This window comes from Botryllus schlosseri, chromosome 11 (genome assembly GCF_051294905.1).
Source record: "Botryllus schlosseri isolate E-star chromosome 11, Bs_hap1, whole genome shotgun sequence".
Lineage (NCBI taxonomy): Eukaryota > Metazoa > Chordata > Ascidiacea > Stolidobranchia > Styelidae > Botryllus > Botryllus schlosseri.
Genome location: NC_137246.1, coordinates 23007434 through 23028382, shown reverse-complemented (window position 1 = coordinate 23028382; position 20949 = coordinate 23007434). Strand labels below are relative to the sequence as shown.

At 39.4% G+C, this 20949-nt stretch overlaps 1 protein-coding gene and 3 long non-coding RNA genes across 4 annotated transcripts; 1 reads left to right on the top strand and 3 right to left on the bottom strand.

The window, feature by feature from the left end:
- Positions 1–105: 105 nt before the first annotated feature.
- Positions 106–3097, bottom strand: LOC145449458 (proton-coupled folate transporter-like). The gene is made up of 7 exons (XM_080327823.1): positions 2973–3097; positions 2597–2919; positions 1535–1710; positions 1305–1467; positions 1082–1165; positions 524–680; positions 106–357 (listed from the first exon to the last, which is right to left on the bottom strand). The coding sequence occupies exons 1-7, from the start codon at positions 3029–3031 to the stop codon at positions 300–302; spliced, it is 1020 nt and encodes a 339-aa protein (XP_080183949.1). The 5' UTR covers positions 3032–3097; the 3' UTR covers positions 106–299.
- Positions 3098–3748: 651 nt separating this feature from the next.
- On the bottom strand, positions 3749–7901 carry LOC145451191 (uncharacterized). Its single transcript, XR_013918714.1, has 3 exons — positions 7789–7901; positions 4352–4470; positions 3749–3973 (listed from the first exon to the last, which is right to left on the bottom strand). It is a non-coding gene; the product is annotated as an uncharacterized LOC145451191 (long non-coding RNA).
- Positions 7902–14019: 6118 nt separating this feature from the next.
- Positions 14020–15662, top strand: LOC145450910 (uncharacterized). Its single transcript, XR_013918633.1, has 2 exons — positions 14020–14509; positions 15219–15662. It is a non-coding gene; the product is annotated as an uncharacterized LOC145450910 (long non-coding RNA).
- Positions 14973–17127, bottom strand: LOC145450909 (uncharacterized). The gene is made up of 3 exons (XR_013918632.1): positions 16592–17127; positions 16359–16517; positions 14973–15185 (listed from the first exon to the last, which is right to left on the bottom strand). It is a non-coding gene; the product is annotated as an uncharacterized LOC145450909 (long non-coding RNA).
- Between the last annotated feature and the right edge of the window lie 3822 nt (positions 17128–20949).

The window sequence follows — 20949 nt, the reverse complement described above, 5'->3', positions numbered from 1 at the left end:
AATTCTCTACTAGTTGCTGACGATTACCCCTGACGAGTGTCAGCCGAAAATATTCGGGTTCATTTCAATATGAATATACTATTTAAATGTAGAAATGTATGCAAATGTATAACTTCGTAAATGTAGAAATGTAAACTCACGCCTACATACAAGCATATATTTATTTGAAAAATGTGGCAATTCACATAAAAACAGGCATCCTGCAGTAGACCAACGGTAATCACTCATATCGTCTATTGGAGTAGGCTAGATTGGCGAGGCATATCTTTCCGATATTCGATTGGCAGTTCATAGGTCTTTCACAGAACATTCTGATCTACGGTTTTGTCATTGACTTTATCTGCAATCCACACGGTCCTAAAAACAAAGTCAATATATACGCTACTATTAAGTAAAAATATTTCTCAAAATTACGACGGCAACAATAGAACATTTCAGCACTCGATTCTCATCCGAGTTAAGTGCACATTTCCATTTATAAAGAATTGCGAAGAAAATATATACTCGGTATATATATACTTACACCATGATAAGCAATGCAACCAAGAAGTATACTGCAATCACGACCCAGATGAAGGATGGAAGTATGTACAATGTTGCCGGATATATCGTAAGTAATATTACTGGTGAAACAGTGTTCACAAGCTTCGCGATACATGGAACCAAGGCAAGTGCTGGCCCTGGAAGTTACATTTGCAATTACTTCACCTTCAATAGCAACGAATAGCGTATTACATGAAAATTACATTTAGTTTAGGTATAACATTATGAGTTCGACTCATTCGTCTACGCGTGAACAATACAGCCTCTGTGCGGTATCGGAAATGACCGGGGAGGGGATTTAGTATTGGAAATCAACTGATTGGATGATGTCGGTCTTATCTATTTTGAATTGTTCATATATAAAGAGCAGGCAAGCGTAAAAGGAATTTCTTTTTACCATGCTTTCCCATTGTAGACAAGTGAAATAACCAATGAAAAATTATCAGTAGCGTTGTAAGACATTGTCGAGAAGACTGAGCCAGCAGTACCCTCATTTCCTACTGCAGTACTAGGCCTGTCGTGGTGCTAACCCTCATACCTTGTTCACTTTGAGAAACCAAATCAGATATTTGAACGCGTATGAATGGCATGGTGATGCAGGTAAACATCCCAAGCGCAGTCGCTGAAACAGAGGATCATTATATCGCCATGTCGGGGTGTCGGGTTCATAAGTGTAGACTCAGTCATACAAGTACGAATGCCTGCAGTTCTAGTGCATGCCTGCCTTTTGATACCCCTCGAAAGTAACACGACGACCTTACCGACAAATATCAGAACGGCGTCCTTTGCAAGGAGGAATAAAGCACAGAATACAATTCTATAGAATATTCCGGTCAACAATATCGTTTGATTAGAGATATGAAATCCCAATCGGTAAATATTTACGACAATCGGTGAAATCAACGTAACCACTGAACTCAGACCCTGCGAAACAATAACAAAACGGGTTTAGTTGTTATTCGCAAGCAAGTAACCTAAAATGCTCACTAACCGCTTGTATTCCCACCAAGTTAGGACTGAAGCACAGCGGCATGCTTACTAAAAACATCGTCATAAGATCTTCATAACCATCTACAGCCGCCATATATACAACGTAAGTTAGCAGATAAAACCAAAGTCTCCAGACTCTGCTTTTCGATTTTCCGACGAGATTCCTGCATTTACCTCCTGTCCCGTTAAAACAAGACGATATTATCATAAGAGAACGACTAAATGGACAAACCACAATTAAAATTATATAACCGTTGTTCACGGCGTGTGTATGTATCCACTAAATGTTCATATTAGCAGCATGCAAGTGCACGCCAAAGATGTGCTTGAGCATGGGATGAAGTGAGGACTTGAAACACTAACTTCTATCAATGAAGCATTCTGTCTCGATTGGGATTCACGATCTTGCTGCAGCCAGAGTAATCATTATTATTATAGATAAAGCAGTGGGTAGCGTGGCGTTTATCACGCATAAATGCTTTTGTGCCATGGACGAAGAACATTCATGATATATCACGAAAATAATACTACACACACATATATATGCGATTTCGCGTGGACTGCAAACTTCTACGATATTTTAATCCGTATATGAGCTTGAATTTGGAGATGATGTATTCAAGATAAATTCCGCGTGTTGAATTATACTGCTTGTCGTCACTAACACTAAATGCCCCACAACATTACCGAGATACTTCAGCTACGCATAAATGATCATTTAAGTAACCCGGTAATCATTGTGGTATATAGAGGGGGAGTCCGCGCAGTTGGTTAATCCTAGGACACCAACACGAGACACTGGCTTTGAGTCTCGTTTGTGGCATGTCTCGAAGGGTCGCTGTTCCTTCGTCTTTACGCAAAAGACTATGGTGGATTGTGTGCCATGAGCGGATGAAAATAATGAAGCCGCTCATCATTATAATATCCTATATTTTTAAATATTGCACGCCAGTTATTGTCGCATTTAAAACAAACGAATTTTCATGAGTATGGGATCTTACAAATTTCGATCGTTTTGGAAATCGATGATCTTGCATACACGACTATAAACTTGGAACTGCACCTTCACACCCGTCGCATTCGCAGGAATTCGTGGTGTAGATCCGAAATATTTCGCGAAGCTGCTTAAAAATTGACTTCACGCCGGACTTCACTAGTCTTGTCGTTTCTACCTCCTGATCTTCAACGCGTAAAGCCGAATCGTTTAGCAGACGCTGGGTATCCGCTTGTTTGCTCCTTAGCAAAATAGTACAAATCAAAGCAGCCACTGAGCAACACGACATGAATATGGAGGGTGAAAAAAATCCATAATGACGTGCCCAGTAACCAGTGCCGATTTGTGATATTCCACCGCCCAGCGCCGAGCAGACCTCAAGTATAGTATACCTAAATGCAACCCATACTCAGCGCATATATCTTCTAGCACTCACCATGCTAACCTGTGACCTCGTTCTTCCCTTGCAATCGTGTCGCTGAGGTGAGCTGTTGCAATACCCATCAACGTCGCCCATCCCCCAGTCGCGCCATAAATTACGGCCGACGCCAAGTATAGTATTAGCGATACTCTGAACAGATATTTAGTAAATATGATTCCGCGAAAGTTCTTGTGTAGTTAGTATCAGGTTTGTAATGACTCGAGTCGTGATGTTTTTGGTGACTCGACTTGACACGAGTCATTTTTTCAAATGCGTAAAATGACTCGACTCGACTCGAGTCAGTTTCTGTATTGACTCGACTTTTACTCGAGTCATTGTGCAGGACTCGAACCAAGTCATATGACTCGAGACTTTAGGACAGACATTTCATCGTAACTACGAATAATAGTAAAGTTAGCACATTATTGGTATTTCGTCTATCAGTTCTGATATTTGGAAAATAACGCCAGAAGCAGTTAAAAGTTGGGAAAACTACTATATTATAAAGGCGAGCCATTCTATATCACTCGACCAGAGTTGAAAAGGTGGGTTGAACCGGATTGAACTGAAAATTGAACAGCGAACAAAATGACGTGACTCGGACTCGAGTTAAAACACTATGACTCGGACTTGACCCTCTACTCGCTGACTACGACTCGGACATGACTCGGTGGTGAATTGAAAATGACTCGACTTGACTCGAGTCAAACTATAAAAGTGAGATTGACTTGTGACTCGGAACCTTGTGACTGGGTTACAACCCTGGTTTGTATTGCTGAAATTATAGACAGCCTTTTGTAACTTTTATAGTACTATAGCTACTTTGATTGGCGAATGCCGACAATTGCAAGGAATGTACATGCCTGAAATGTATATTGATCGCTAAAATGATGGCGCATAGAAAGCTTCCGATCACAGGAAACAAAAGAGCATTGCGACGTCCGATCACGTCACTCCATGATATCAAAATGAGTACGCTGATTGCATTCAAGAGCGCTTGTAGGACGGAAGCTCGTTTTGTCCACCTGTCAGTCGAAAGATGTATTTGTCGGTCAATATTGAATAATTCTAGGCTCTTATGCACGATGGCAGGATTTATTGCTGGACAGAATTACGTTGGTTCTGTGTAAAAATTGAATTGAAGATAATACTTTTAATAGTATATGAGTTGATAGTCTGGTAAAATATGCTGGACTGCGATTGAAATAATCGTTGTGAGGAAATTATATTATCTAATGCCGGGTACAATAAATGGCTTCGTTACTTATAAATTAACTTAAAGTTATCACGCAGATGTGGAAGATGGTGCGAGCTAAGTTTATAGGGAATCGATGAGTGTTCATCGGCACTCCTGAAGCATAGTATCGCAAAATAGGACAAGTCCTTTTATTATCAAGTGTTACCATGATACTTCATCAGCAACGAGTTGAGCTTCGGGGCTGATATGCAACGACGAATTTTTAGCGTCATCGCAATACGTCACACTGCGATCACGGGTGAAGTTGAACGATTCTGAAACAAACTGCAGAAAGAGATTTGACACTCGCAAAACATTTCTCCAGGCAACGTAGATGTAAAACATGCGGTGGCGAGTACCATATAGTGTAGGCTTACCATACGTCCTCTTTTAAGAGGATTTGTCCTCTTTTTTGACTTTTTTGAAAGTGTCCTCGGAGGACGCCCTTTTGTCCTCTTTTTTGAGATTTTGTCCTTATTTTTGAAAATTTAGGTCAGATTTAGAGCAAATTGCGAGTGATATGCCGCAAATTAGCACAGAAGTGCCGCTCCGGCGGATATTTCGTAGTGAAAAACGGTGAATGTAGCTCTGAGCGAAAAGATGACCTATTTTTTTTATTTTTTAGTCATCCACCTGGCAATGTGGAGAGAAAAACGGTATTTTGAGCTCTGGGCAGAAGTGACGACCTTTTTTTTTTTAGTCAACCACATGCCGATGCGGAGAGAAAATCGGTATTTTGAGATCTGAGCGGAAGAGATGACCTTTTTTTTTTTTTAGTCATCCGCCTGGCAATGTGGAGTAAAAAACGTTATTTTGAGCTCTGAGCGGAAAAGATGACCTTTTTTTTTTTTTTTTTTTTTTAGTCAACCGATCACAAAGTGGGAAAAATTAACCGGTTTTTGAGAATTTCACTCCGGTTTTGCAAGTTGCAAATTTCTGAAAAAGTGTCCTCTTTTTTGATTTCCAAAATATGGTAAGCCTAATATAGTGGAACGTTCCGCTGTTGCAACACTAGCAGGTTAGAATTTGGTCGAGTGACCCCTCTTATAAGTGGTCGAGGTGCGATGTCCAAGCTCGTTCGCGCCGGAACCACATGGCGGGTGCCTAACGAATGCAGGTTGCGTTATAAGGGGCAGCACACGAGCACAGGGATGTTAATTAAATATCTTTCAGATTTGAAATGATCTTGATCATAGATATCAAGACACCGTATTCTAGATAAGGACACCAACAACATGTTCGTGACCCATACTCATTATTACAATTGTTAATTTCACCGATAATACCTCCCATGTGCTGATGAACTTCACCAAGATTGTTCAGAAACAACAAAAGTTTCATGAAACATGGCTGGAAATACATCTTCCAAGGTAGTAGTAAGATATGGACATGGAAATTAATGCTATACATGTACAATTTGTACATTTACACAGTACAGGTACACGCTGATATGAATAAAGTTAAATATACCCACCATATATAACCAATGGGTTGCTATGGCGTCCCTAATATAGCTTTATTCTTAATTTTAAGGGTCAATAAGTCTTATAAAATTGCATTGTCCTTATAAGATTTGTCCTTATTTTGGACCTGTGTCTTTATATTGTCTTTTGTCAGCGGTCACCATAGGTAGGATTACCCCTAGTCATAATGAACTAACTACTGGCCAAATACCCATGTTAAACTGTCCACTGTGTTCATGTCCATTTCTGGTGAACTCCGGACTAATCTACATTTCCATATCGGCTTACATATACACACACCGAAATCGCGAGTGTTCATTTTAGGAATAGTAGCTAGGATTGGTCATGGTCAGGAGAAGAGGCAAAATTTTTTCAGATTCAAGAATGAATTTCTTCATTAATAATGGTAGTTCACATATTACTATCAAATATTTGACATTTCTTAGCCTGTGTTACCCGATTCACCGGTTAAGTTGATTGACGGAGTGTTTTCGAAAATTTAGGGCAAGTTACAAATGTTGATGCATCTTGGTATTAGTCACTTTGGTGCATGCTGTTATTTCTTGAACTCCCATCAGGATTGCCAGTTTAATGCAAAGATATTGGAATCGCCCTAACGTACCAGAAACAAATCTCTTTCGTGAGGAGCACACGATTCCACGTTGGCCACCCCTGGTCCATAGACTAGACCGGACAATGTATTCTCTATAGAGATGGGATGAACCCCAGAAAATTCAAGTTTCAAGTTTACAAACGAACCTCAGTAACTTTTGCACTGTGAACCTTTTTAATACATTACAATTTCCCACGTCATTATAACATATTTTGTTGAAATTCTTAGCATTTCAACTTTCATCATCATCATTGGTTTATTAGCAATTTTTATCATTACAATGCAGCACATAAAGTGCGATACAATGAATAGATACGGAGGTTTCGAAGCGACTTGGAGTAGTCTATGGAATGAGACACCCACCTTGGCCTAGGCGATGTAAAGAGGAGGCATGCACTGCACACTGAATGAAAAGTAAAAGTAGATAGTACAGAAAGAAGCAAGCGACAAAAAATGAGGTGGCATATCATGGAAGGCGATATCGATAGGTCAGGTCGTGGTCCGGTAATTTAGTGGACGGACTATTATTTATTTAGTAGTAATTGCTTGTACTTCGACTTGAATGTGGACACTGGACATGGTCGTCGACAGGCCGGTGGGATACTGTTCCACACGTCAGATCCGGCATATTTGATAGTGCGATGATCTTTTCGGTCGATCATATGATATTTGGACGACGTGGACGCGAGCGTGTTGTACTTGTGCGCTTTTGATTCCGAGGTAAAGACCACTTCAGACCACTCTATGCATGGCGCTGGAAGCATAAAAAAATGAAGACTGAACGAGCATGCACCTTGCCAATCTCAAAATTCTATACTTCTTACATTAGACAGCTATGAATTCTTTATATCAATTTAGTTGATGTCAATCATGGATAAAATGATTTTTACTGTTGTGTGCCAAGCTCACCGCAGAGAGTCACTAAGTATTCACAAACGGAAAGCTGAGTATTTTGAGCAAACTTTTCTAACAAAACATATTTGATTTTTGAAAAGGTGCATGCTCGTTTGGTGCCGATTTTTTTCTCGTTGTCAGCACCACGCAGAGGGCCTTCCAAAGTTAAATAGAACGAATTTTAACCAAACACATTATAATGACGTGAGAAATTGTGATTTATGAAAAAGGTTCTTAGTGCAGAATCTACCAGGGTTCGTTTGCAAACGCGAACCTCTAAATTCCTGAGGTTCACACAAAGAACGCACCACACCATCCCTACAAATTACCCGTTTTGTCGTCCGTTATTATAGCTTTTGTAACTTATAAAATGTGTCCTCTCATCCGATTTCAAAAATATGGTAACCCTATATCATAGGTAAAAATAGCCACTCGATGTACGGACGATACGAACATCTACAATAACTCCTACTTGGTTCGAGGACCCCAGATTGGCAACCGCTAATAGATGTAGATTTCGCTGTTGCAAAGTTTGTCCGTTTAGCGCTAAACTTGTGGGTTAGATTACATGGTAAGAAGATCAGCTACATTACTATTTTATGGGATATGCTATTAACTAATAAAAGTATTTACCTGATACACAAATTCTGGACTGATCGTGACAAAGGAAAAGGTAGAACAACACGTAAAAAACATTACAAGCTCCACGTATGAATGGCGAAACATCATCCAACTGTCTAAGCTATATCACCGTTTTAAACATAAAATGCACTGTGCAAGAATTGCATTGAACCCCGTCCACGCGGAGTTACGTTATTTGAAACAATGTAACTCAGCTTAATGACGCTATCACGACCGACAGTTCATGTTCATGCTGAAATTCCGGTAGTGCGAGACATGAGGTCATTATGTGTATCGATTCATAACAATTATCTGATCATGGTTTTGTATATAGAGATGTCATTATAATATTCTATATCTTAAATATCGCACGCCAGTTATTGTCGCATTTAAAACGAACGAATTATCATGAGTATGGGATCTTACATATTTCGATCGTTTTGGAAATTGATGATCTTGCATACACGACAATTGAGCATGGAGTCAAATAAGCATGGTGACACATGAGCATTTGGACTCATCGGCATGGCGACAATTCATCATAGTTACATTAGCCACACGTGTCCCAAGCTGAAGTGTGGTAATGCTCAATTGTCGCATGATTTAATGTCGCATGCGGACGTGTCGTAATGCTCAATCGTGTCGCATGATTAAATGTCGCATGCGGATATGTCGTGATGCTCAATTGTGGCATGCTAAAGTGTCTAACTCTCAAGTGGCACATGCCACACTCTCACCATGCTTATGTGGCCCTATGCTCTTATGACTGTAACCAGCATGCTCATATGTAAACATTGTCAAGTGTCCCCATGAGTGACCATGATCATATGTCCCCATGTTATTGTGTCGTATGCTCAACGGTCGTTTTTCATTTTGTCGCATATTCAAATGTCGGGCAACCAGCGAAAATGATGCCTGTGTGTTGCATTTGGCCTGTTTATGGGATTTACAATCGAGTCCGCTGATTTATTTTTATCTATCTCCTTCTTGTGCAAGGATCATGCATCCATAATGATAATTCCCATGGACGCCTTAATCTGTCTTGATTGGGTAAGACCATCATCATTATTACCCTGGATTATGTTTTGTTATGGAGATATGTCTCAGGGGTGTAATGGGTACTGCTTTCGCGTACCACCCCAAGAAATCCCATAAGACGCAAACAGAACCCACTATATACACCCATGGGATATATATCCATCAGACATGGGGTGATTACTTCACGAATGTAATCGATTGCGATTACGATTACTTGTGAATCCCGCGATTACGATTACGATTACGATTACAGCAAAATCAGGAAGTAGTCGATTACGATTACGATTACATTTCAAAAGTAATCACGATTACTCACGATTACATTTGTTTTTCTTAGAACTAATTTTAGAAGAGACATTGGAATACAATATAAGGCTTGCGATGAAAAGGTCTAATGAGATATCAACTTTCCTTATAAATCATACGTCATTTGCTTGTTACGTCATAATGTGCATATTGCCCAACTCTATAGAGGACTATTCGTTGTACCCAACGATTTGCATTCTTCCCAGGTCCGTAACTGCCACACCCCAAACTCCCCAATAGGACCAGGAGCGAGCTCTAAGGGGACTCAGAAGTATTTCGTAAATCAACATAAATTAATATAGAGTATTTTCAAGAGAGTTAATTAACTTGAAAATTTTCTTCGAGCTTCGGGATTTAATGTCACTAAATAGCTTGATTTTGAAATGCATGCCTCTCCCCCTCAAAAAAGGCACGCATAATTTGTAGGAATAGGCATTTCGTGGGCGGTCATTACCCCGCCACGATACACCAAAAGACGTATGCAATTTCGGCCAACATGCAACTCCACAAAGTGTGCTACCAAATAATGACCTTGGCCAAAACTTTGGGTATGTGTCTATTGTCAGTAGCCGCGCTCTGTGGGCGTGACGAATAGTCCGGTCCTTCCAATCTGAGCCCCAACAATGCAAATGCCACTTGGGGCACTCACAGAGGAATGAAAAGTGAAGACATGACAATTTGTGTGTGCGTCTCTCGAAAGTTTTTCTTTTAGTCTGCTGCGTTTGGGCGACTACGGTATCTTTTGATTATATAAAACACGGGAGGTCACGAATTAACAACATACAATAAAGTAATTATAACAACATACCAGAAGCTATAATTATGAATTACGTGCCCCCAGCTCTACCGGTAAATCTGTATGAATAGCAATATAATGCAATTACCAATATTATTGACGAAATTCAGTCATCAACTTGAAAACTGACCACCCTATGGGGCCCCAATACCCAGGGTTGTAATGACTCGACTCATGACTCGACTCTAGTTGCAATTTTTTGGTGATTAGACTTGACTCGAGTCATTTTTTCAAATGCGTTAATTGACTCGACTCGAACCAAGTCATCTGACTTGAGACTAGAACGGCCAAGACAGACATTCCATGTAACTTCGAAGAATAGTAAAGTTACCACATTATTTATATTTCGCCTATCAGTCCTGATACTTGGAACTAGTGCCGTAAACTGTGAAAACTGATGAAAATTACGATATTATGAATACGAGCCATTCTATATCACTCGAGCAGAGTTGAAAAAGTGGGTTGAACCGGATCGATCTGAAAACTGGTCTATGAACATAACGACTTTGACTCGTACTCGAGTCAAACACTATGACTCGGACTCGACCTTATACTAGCTGACTTGGACTCGGACTTCACTCGGGGGTGAATTGAAAATGACTAGACTTGACTCGAGTCAAAACTATAAAAGTGAGATTGACTTGTGACTCGGAACATTGTGACTTGGTTACAACCCTACCAATACCAACGTTTGGAGTGAGGGATGAATTGCTGTTTTGGTCCTGATTGTACCTTCAACCCACGCTAACATGGTGTATAAGCGGATGGCTATGGCGACAGGTCTAAATGTCGAGTGAAGAATTGTGAAATAACGATTGGCGCCCGTTTCAAGTAGAGTCATATGAGAATGAAATAAAGTGAGCTTAAAATTCGACCTTTCACTTAATACAGATACTGCAAGCTGCCGTTACGAGAAACGGCAAAGAACGGCTCGGCTATGATATATATCAGCAGCTGTTGATTTTAACCATCGTAATGTTTTATTTGACGAGTACAAAATTTCAAATCTTTGTCCGGTATACGTACAATACATACGTACAATACATACGTACACTACATAGATCGGCCTACTGCTCGCCAAGCAGCAACGGTCAAACTGCGTTTAACTAAACATAACCGAACATCAATACATAAGTTACTATTGGAAACTAGGCAGAGTGGTGATTATTATCTTGCTGCGAGGTAGTGGCGTCTAAAGTATATTGATATCCTGATATTCAACATGGCTTACACTGTTCTAACAATCACGCAACAATGTACATCGAATATATATTTACTACATGTGGATACTTCTTACGCAAGGACGAGCAAAGCTTAATACTTGTGACATAATAAAGAGCAGTGGCGTTCGAAAATCAACCGTTTGCGCTATCAATAACCTGGTATAATATCTCTTCCTTGTTCACGAATGTTCGGTTATGTCATATTCATTGTACAAATAAAAAGTAATCGTTCTTTCACAAAGAAATCGATTAGATATGTGAAGTAGACGATTACGATTACGATTACTTTGGTTTTTTTTCGAATGTAATCGATTGCGATTACGATTACTTGAAAATGCTGTAATCGTCGTAATCCATTACGATTACTAATCGCGATTACCCCATGTCTGATATCCATAGGTGTGTTCAACTCATTTTCACCTATTGGAAGGGTGTGAAATCTCAGTTTGATACTATATCCGACTTTAAAAGCGGCCTTCTTCAATAGCTGATAAATAAGCACACGGGATCATGTCCATGAAACCAGTCATGACATTGCCGATGGGTAGGCTAATGTCCACATCAGAATTGGGCTACTATATATCGAAGAAATCCTTTTGATTCGTTTCAAATCAACGCATAAACAAGAAATCGTGAACGAAAGACACTGCTTGGAAAACGACGAAATGTGGATATGTTTGACAGCAATTAAACCCGGTTTCAGTCGAATTTATGTTCGTATAAATAAACAAGCATAGCCATCTCATTACCACGTGAATAGTTTTTAAGCCGCGAGGGTTTTATATTTTGTCTATAGTGTGCCACAAGCCAAAAAGTATTGGAACCACTGATTTACAGGATAGCTTCGCTTCGTCTCCCTAGGGCTGATATGCTTCGCATTAGGCGGAGGTTGTTATCTGTATGTGTCGTAACCGCTGATACTACACCAGCATATATAAAAGCAATGCAGAATAACGGTGTCATAATATCAAGCCAATTTTACCATATCGACAAAACTATACACCAGCACAGCACCTATAAAGTCTCAAGGAAATGTATATTGTATAATGGAACTTTCCACCATGAGCTCTTGCGCACCGTCGTGACAATCCATCCATCCACACTCCACCATCATCGCATGTATATCTAACAGCCGGATCACATATTTGACCCATTTTGACATTGCCTCGCACCAACACGTGCGAACTGCTTACTAGGGATGGTGTGAACGTGTGCTTTGACGTTCGCGTTCTGTGTGTGAACCTCAGAAATCTAGAGGTTCACGCTCACAAACGAACCTTGGTACGTAGGTTCTGCACTGTGAACCTTCTCCATATGGTACAATATTTCACGCTCACAAACGAACCTTGGTACGTAGGTTCTGCACTGTGAACCTTCTCCATATGGTACAATATTTCACGCTCACAAACGAACCTTGGTACGTAGGTTCTGCACTGTGAACCTTCTCCATATGGTACAATATTTCACGTCATTATAACATGGTTGAAATCATTTGCATTTCAACTTCGGACCAGTCTATGAATGGCGCTGGTAGCATAAAGAAAATCAACTCTAAACGACCATGCACGTTGCCAATCTCAAAAATTCTACTTGCATTATGTTACAAAAGTTTGCTCGAAAGATTCAGCTTTCCGTTTGTGAATATTAATTTATTCTCTGCTCTCTTATTCTCTGCTTGACCCGCAATCACACAACGCCAAGAACGAAATACACTGCATGTAGGTATTCTGCGAATGATATTTATTCAACCAGTCAATGAAATTGATATAAAGTATACCTTAATGTAAAAAATCTGGACGGCGTTCGGGATCCACCTTAATTTGATATGTTTATTGTACCATAAAAACCAAATCCGTGCGATTTGGTATTGGCTATACTGTATGACTTGTTTATGGGTAATATCCGTAGCAAGTATAGAAACCCGTTTTACGCTCTGCCCAATATCAATGTAGCAATCGTCAGACGCCGAATACATTGTCCGTTCTTGCCTGGATCGGTAAGGTAAGCTTATATTCCCTTGCAAGTTCTCGTCGAAATTATTGGCAAAGTGACGGAAGATACTGATTCTATTTGATTACTCCAATTGATACATTTGGTGACGTTTAAAAAGTCAGGATGTACTTCAGCATTGTGGCATAATGTGACCTGAGTCGTCGCTATATATAGGTATCGTGTAAATTGTACACTAACATATCCCTTCACGGAAATGTAGGGTTGGAATTAGCAATATGACTTGACGTGACGTCATAGGTTCACGTTCGCGCTCACACAAAACCTTTCAAAAAGGTCCGCGTGCACACGAGCCTCAACCTTTCACGCGTTCGCACTATCCCTACAGTGCTTACCCATTATATGGGATCATCTCTGACTCAAAGTCAAATTAGCATGGTTTCATATTTTTTAATTGTAGGCCAAGTAGCTGTCTACAGGGCTTTGGAGCCGGAGCCGGAGCCCGGAGCCAGAGTCCCGGAGCCGTGCATTTTTACCGGAGCTGGAGCCGGAGTCGGAGCTCTACATAAAATTCAGCCGGAGCCGGAGCCGGAGCTGGAGCCAGTTATTTGAGGAGTAGCTCCGGCTCCGACGTATTTCATAAGATGCTATTATACAGACAACAGCCATATCTGCTGAGCTCACATAATTCAATAGACACTTACGTGACCTTTGACACGAACCAATCAGGTTGCAGTAGGATGTAAACAAAGAACAAACCCGGGCAAGCTTACTATGAGCTCTTATGGAAAAGGGTTGAAAAATATAGGTTTTTAGCAAAATTACATTGAATTGGGAATAGCTGGCTTTGGTGAATGGTAATAACGTAGAGCTAGTATGTATATGCAGTGTTATCACCTACAATAAGCATGAATGATGACAAGCACGCATCAGCATGGTATGTCCAAATGAATGAATTTCTGACAACTTTTCGGATGAAGCAACTATTGCTGTATTATCCTTAGTCGTATACTATAGGATTGTCGTACCGAATAAAATGTATTAGAGGAATATTGAGTCAGGATATAAATGGTATCCATTATGTGGCGTTATATGCGTTCTATTTATGGAATCGACATTTGTATATAGTAGTCTACAGTCTGTATCATTATCTAGCAAATTACTGTTACACTGGACACTTGTCTGCATATTCAATGATCATATTAATATGATATATGTTAGGCAACATGATCCGTTCCCAGCTGAAATCGTCATTTTTTGTTCTAGCTCGTGTATTGAATCTATCAGGATAAATGCCGGATAAACACTGTGCTAATAGCCTGTGTAACATGGAGATGGCTACCCAGACCGTTCCTGGTGTGCGCTTTTACCTTTCCCAGAGCCAATGACATGCATGGAAGAATGTAAAATCTGGATAAAGGCATGTGGACTTCCTTGTAGTCATCTGAAATCTCATTTTATGAAGAAAATGACGAATCTATTACTGTACCAAAATTATTGAATCGTGACATAATCTAGAATCTAGATCAGTGGTTCCCAACGTGGGCGATTTGGCGGTCTAGGGGGGCGAAAATGGACAAAGGGGGCGACGGGGGGCGAAAATAGCGAAGGGGGCGATGACACGTCAAAAAGGCTGACATTTTTTTTATAGCCAACCCACGGAAATTTAGTTACAAAAGTGTGTCAAATTAGACATCGAGCCGAAAATTTGACCCTTTTTTTTTAGTCAACCCGCCGGTGATTACAGGTTTGTATGCCCAATTTTCGGTACACAAAATTTGGGGGGCGATGATCGGTATGACCTTGAAAAGGGGGCGATAGGTCGAAAAAGGTTGGGAACCACTGATCTAGATGAAACAATTCTGTGTTTCAAAATGAGTCCAATCTGAAATGCAGTCACACTTGATGCCACAATCGACTTGGTGTGTGTCTCGTTTTATTCCACTCCAGTTTTGTTGCTTGATGGTGTGTAATGTATTGAAATTGTTGAAAACAATATATTCAATAATGAGACGAATAGTTGAAATTGGTAGCGGTGATACGTTGTACGAGTCGGACGAGTACGCCTTGATAGGTGCCTGCACAGCAGTATTGCTCTGTAAAATAAACATATTATATATTTTGTGCAGGCTTGATGGATATCTTTTATGAAGCTGCAGAAAGAGGAAGTCGATGGATAAAACGCAAGAAAATCAAATTTCTGGAAGAAGTATAGAAGCACAAAACAGTAAACTCGTCCAGGAAAATTACAAATTGACGGACAATTATTGCTAGTGAAGTTCAGTTCTCAGAGGAGCATCATAATGTCAAAAGATGCGGAGAAGCTGAAATTTTATGCTAGACTACATTAAATTCTTTCTGAATTGCCAGACTTATCCTACTGACGTCAAATTTATAGTATTGCTGTAAGCATAGTATTTAACCATTGGGTCAGCCATATGTAACTGCTTCATTAAATCGCGATTTGGCCATGTAGATATGTGGTTCTTAAAAATGCACCATTTGCATTCATTCATGATTTCTCAAATCTAGAATGATTATTGACTGTCAATAAATCCCATACAACTTTGAAAGGATTGATGGATTGTGGTACACTTACTTTTGTGCAGGAACTATTCACAGGGAGCATTTCAGATCGAAATATTAGTTAAATATGTGGATTCGACAAGAAATGTAAGAAAATGATGGAGTTCAGCTATGGTGAGCCAGGCAATGCTATCATGGCAGAAAAGGGATTCACCATTGAGTCTGATATCAAGAAATTGAATCTAGATTTAAATATTCCTGCACGTGATTTACACACCGTCAAATGCCTGAGCCAGACTGTTCCACAACAAGAAAGATGGCGAGAGAACGTATTCATATTGAACAGCTGATCGGAAGAATCAAGGAGTATAAAATTTTGTCTGGTGTCATACTATGCAGCATTGTGTATCACAACTAACCAAATATATATGGACTAATTGCATACTATAATTCAAGATTGAAAATTAAAAATGAATTACGCAACATATTCGGCAATTGTGCAAATTCAGTTCCATTGTCAATATCGTAATGCCTAATAGCATGCTACGGATCGTATTTGCGCGGTGCCATGGTCAGTCTGTACCAACAGTGCATGTCTAGATATTCCAGTGGTGTGCATTATTGAAGCTCATTTAGATGCCCGATTTGTTGAATGAACAATTCTCCAGATGAAAATGTTCTAGGATTATTTGTGTTTGATGGAATGTTAAAGAACTGAAGACACCAGATACACCAAAATCTACCTTGAGGCAGGAGTTGATCGGTTGCGAGTACGGTGGAGAGATTGCTTGTCAATCACGATGGAGCTCACTGATGCTGATGCAAATCACAATGTAGTCCTTTTAGCTTCAGGTGCTGGATTGTCTTAATCAATGCATATGCATGAGAGCATATATCAGAACCTAATATGAAAATAAATCATGGTTAAAATATCTATTGAAGGAGTCTCTGAAAAAATGTATTTTTCTTTACTTACCCTGTCTTACAAGTGCAAGACGAATCAATAATGGATTTTCCGAGAACGTGTATTTCCATTGAGTGTGTTACCTCACTTTTCCGCAAGTTGCGATAACATTGGCTGTTCACTAGAATATTGCTTCTAAAAAGAGTGGATTGTCTCCTCAATCTTTATCCCTAAATCGTGTGCATAGCGCTCCATGAAATACTTCGTAGCTTTCTCCGCGGTGTTAGAAGAAGATGCTGTTCCACTCAAATCCATAAATTCGATAGAATCTCCATAGCTTTCAAGTTTCATAATCAATACACAAAAATTGTGATGTGTGGCAGCAGCTATCTTTTATAGTATATATATTTCTGAACATGAGATATGCTTGAAAATTTTGCTCGAGACCTGGAGCCTATGAAATCGTCAAAATATGCATTACCACAATCCTATAGTATAGTATACAACAATCGTCGCTTAATCAGAAAAGTTGTCAAAAACCCGTGCATTTGGACACAGCACGCTGGTGCGTACTTGCCACCATTCATGTTCAATTGTTCATCCTAGATTAAAAGCTGCAACCACATACTAGCTCTACGCTATTACTATTCATTAAGGCCAGTCAGCCCCAATTCAACGTAATCTTGCTTAAAACCTTCATTTTTCAACCTTTTTCCATAAGAGCTCATAGTAAGCTTGCCCGGGCTTGTTCTTTGTTTACATCCTGCTGCAACCTGATTGGTTCGTGTCAAAGGTCACGTAAGTGTCTATTGCAGGCCTTCGTGAAATTAAGAATCTTTTCCTCTTTAGCGCTACCTTTTCCGACTAACCATGTTCCTGGGGATTCAACAGCAGCAGTCATATGTTCAATGTTCAATTTTCATACATGAGTGCCGAACCTCGGCATGCGAAATATACCTGTGAATATTGTGGGTATTCGGCATACACGCAATTTCATCATCAGCACAACCTTGTTGGCCTATTGTATACGGTTCGAAAATAATAATCACTATGTATTACGCAAAATGGAAGAGAGGATAAAACGTGATTTCCTTGCACATGTCGATATGACGAGAAATTCCATTTTATCGTTGCCAAGAATCGGATGAGCAAATGCTCGTTCTTTCGTGATAGTTCTTTAATCGGGCCGCGAAATTGGACAGTGTTATTGAGTATGCAATTATGCATGCTACTTGGAATTCATTACTGCGCATCATCGTCATTCACTTCAGTAAGGATATTCGAGCGTAAATAGGGGATGGCAGAAGAGTAGCCCAAAACCCCATGGTATTTTATGTTGGAGACAAATTACTGATTTGATACGCGATTTCCAATTTGTAATCATCTGTTTCGTTAATTCATTCTTCATGTCTGCTTGATACTCTAGTATTCCCGGATTATCGCGCACTGTGACTTGTAAATGTGCAATGTGCATACTGCATAGTTTAATTCGTAATGAGCATGGCGCAATGTGCATGGCACAGTGTTTAATTCGATTAATCGATTCGTTTCAACGAGAAAATATTATATTCCGATGAACTTGATCGACACCGATGGACTGGTAACGAGTGCACCAATATCGAACGTCAAACCATTGGCCATTTGGTACAAATCGAATTTTTATTGATGACGTCGTTATATACGCCCATATTGCTCTTACTAGAGTTACAGCTGAATAATAATCGCACATTTAATGGTTGATGAGCTGTATGACTTAATGTTAACGAGTACCGTGCCAGTGTTAAAACGTCGCATCAGAATTTTAATGCTGTACACAGCAATGGCAGTAAAGTGCGTTCTAGCGCAACTATGATGTTATCGACAATTGACAAGTATTCATTATGTCGTCACAAGCCGGTACGGCGTCACCTATGTCTTCGTTGCTGCATCCGATGTTACTGACGGCTGACAGACTCTAGATAGATAACTAACATATGGGTAAATTAGTAATCTATATAGGGATATGTATCCATAAGAATTGATGTGTTCAACTCATTTTCACCCATTGGAAGGGTGTGAAACAGCCTGGCCGTGGGCGCTATATGGCGGAAGGGTAACGTGAACAGTAGGGCTCTTCAAAAATGACTTTTTTTTTCTCAAATCGTACTGGCTACTTGATAAAATTGTTAGGTTACCTAATTTAGGCCTACACACAAAATTTGGTTCAATTCCAGCCAGTAACCGCTTTGCTACAGGAGAAGAAAGTTTCAATTTATCATATAAAAATAAATAATAAAGAATTTAAAAAATTTCTGTTCACCCCATGAAAATGTTAGGCTGTCTATAGAAACGATCCTCACCAAATTTGGTTCAATTCAAACCAGTGGAAGCGGAGTAATTGCCGTCGAAAAATTTTGATTTTAATAAAATAGTATTTACGGTGAGCACAACTATAATAAATAAACAAAGAATCAGTCACCGTAAATACTATTTTATTCAAATCCAAATTTTTCGACGGCAATAACTCCGCTTCCACTGGTTGGAATTGAACCAAATTTGGTGAGGATCGTTTCTATAGACAGCCTAACACTTTCATGGGGTGAACAGAAAATTTTCAAATTTTTCATTATTTATTTTTATATGATAAATATAAACTTTCTTCTCCTGTAGCAAAGCGGTTACTGGCTGGAATTGACCCAAATTTTGTGTGTAGGCTTAAATTAGGTAACCTAACAATTTTATCAAGTAGCCAGTACTATTTGAGAAAAAAAGTCATTTTTGAAGAGCCCTAGTGAACAGCAGAGTTGGATCAATTGTAATTTGTAATTGTAATTGAATGTAATTAATTACATTTTTCAATGTAATTGTAATTTAATTGTAATTGAAGCATTTTTATTTTGTGTAATTGTAATTGTAATTGTAATTTGACAAAAATTTTGCTCAATTACAATTTCAATTACATTAAATTGCTATTGAGACCTGACAAGCACAACATAAAATATTTGACTTATAATGCATTCTCTTTAAATGTCGACAAGGAATTTGGTGGATCCATTCGCGGAAGCCCTTGACTGCGCCCTTGCGGGCGAAGTTTTTTTTTTACCGCTGTGCTGGCCTCGGCTGCCATTGTATACAATTTTTAGATTACTAACCAACGGATGGATTCGCAACACGAGACTCACGATTGAATACGCCGAGAAGCAAACTGCTGAGCCGGCTAAAAGCAGCAGAATTGATAGTCCCATAGCTGGCGATCCAAGCGTCGAAATTTGATATGTATGGTCCTAATCGAAAGCTAGTGTCGCACTGATTCCGCAATAAAAGTATATTTCCAGGCAATGGTACCATCCCAAAATAGTCGTGAAAGTCTGGGAATCGGCATTGTTCTGAACAATCGCTGGGCGTAATTGGTAATTGTTGTGGTCATGCTGCTGCAGCGCTCTCACTTTTCAGAACAGTCGGCCTTAAACGGCTATTTTATGGCAGATACATTGCCCTGACGAGATTTTATTTTGTATTTTCGGAATTAGTACATCAATAGCTTACGATAAAGACCAGATGCATCAAATTTGGACGCATGGATCGCCAGCTCTAGGACTACAAAGTTTGCTGCTTTTAGCCGGCTCTGCAGTACGTTTGTCGGTGCATTCATCCGTGACTCACATCTTGCGCATCTATCCGTGGGTTGGCAATCTACAATACGATTTCAGATCACGATGCTGCATCGTTACTTCGTCTGGCTAACTAACCAGACCACTGGATATTATATAACGTCTTATCTGACAAAGCACGGTTTTGTTTTTACTCCTCATCCTAATTCCTACGTCCCTCGATAAAAATAATATTATTTCTTTAATTATATGCTATAGACGCAAATCCAACACGTGCATATATTATAATACTTTTTCAACGACATACTGCACCCTATCCTTAATCCTAACCCATAGGAAATTAGGTAAATACCATATTACATTTCCAATTACGTGAGCCATAATTACCGAGCATACAAAACACGCTTATATTACGTCTTACGTCACAATGACATCTTACATAGCATACTATGTACGCACATAAACGCATTTATTACTACACAATCTGAACTAGACTTGAATTGTTGTTAAATACGACGCTACGGTTGTCAAGGAGCACAGTTGAATTTATGATTATTCAATTACATGTTCAACAGCAGCAATTGTAATTGTAATTGTAATGTAATTGAAGCATGCAGGGAGTAATTGTAATTGCAATTGTAATTTGATATTTTTAGCATGGAGTAATTGTAATTGTAATGTAATTGAAACATGCATGAAAGTAATTGTAATTGTAATGTTAATTGAACTGAAATAATGTAATTGATCCAACTCTGGTGAACAGACATGGCTTCTGCGGTCAATATCGGGGTGATGAGTTCCTACGGCCTACGAGTTTTCCATTCGCGCAAATTTGTCTTT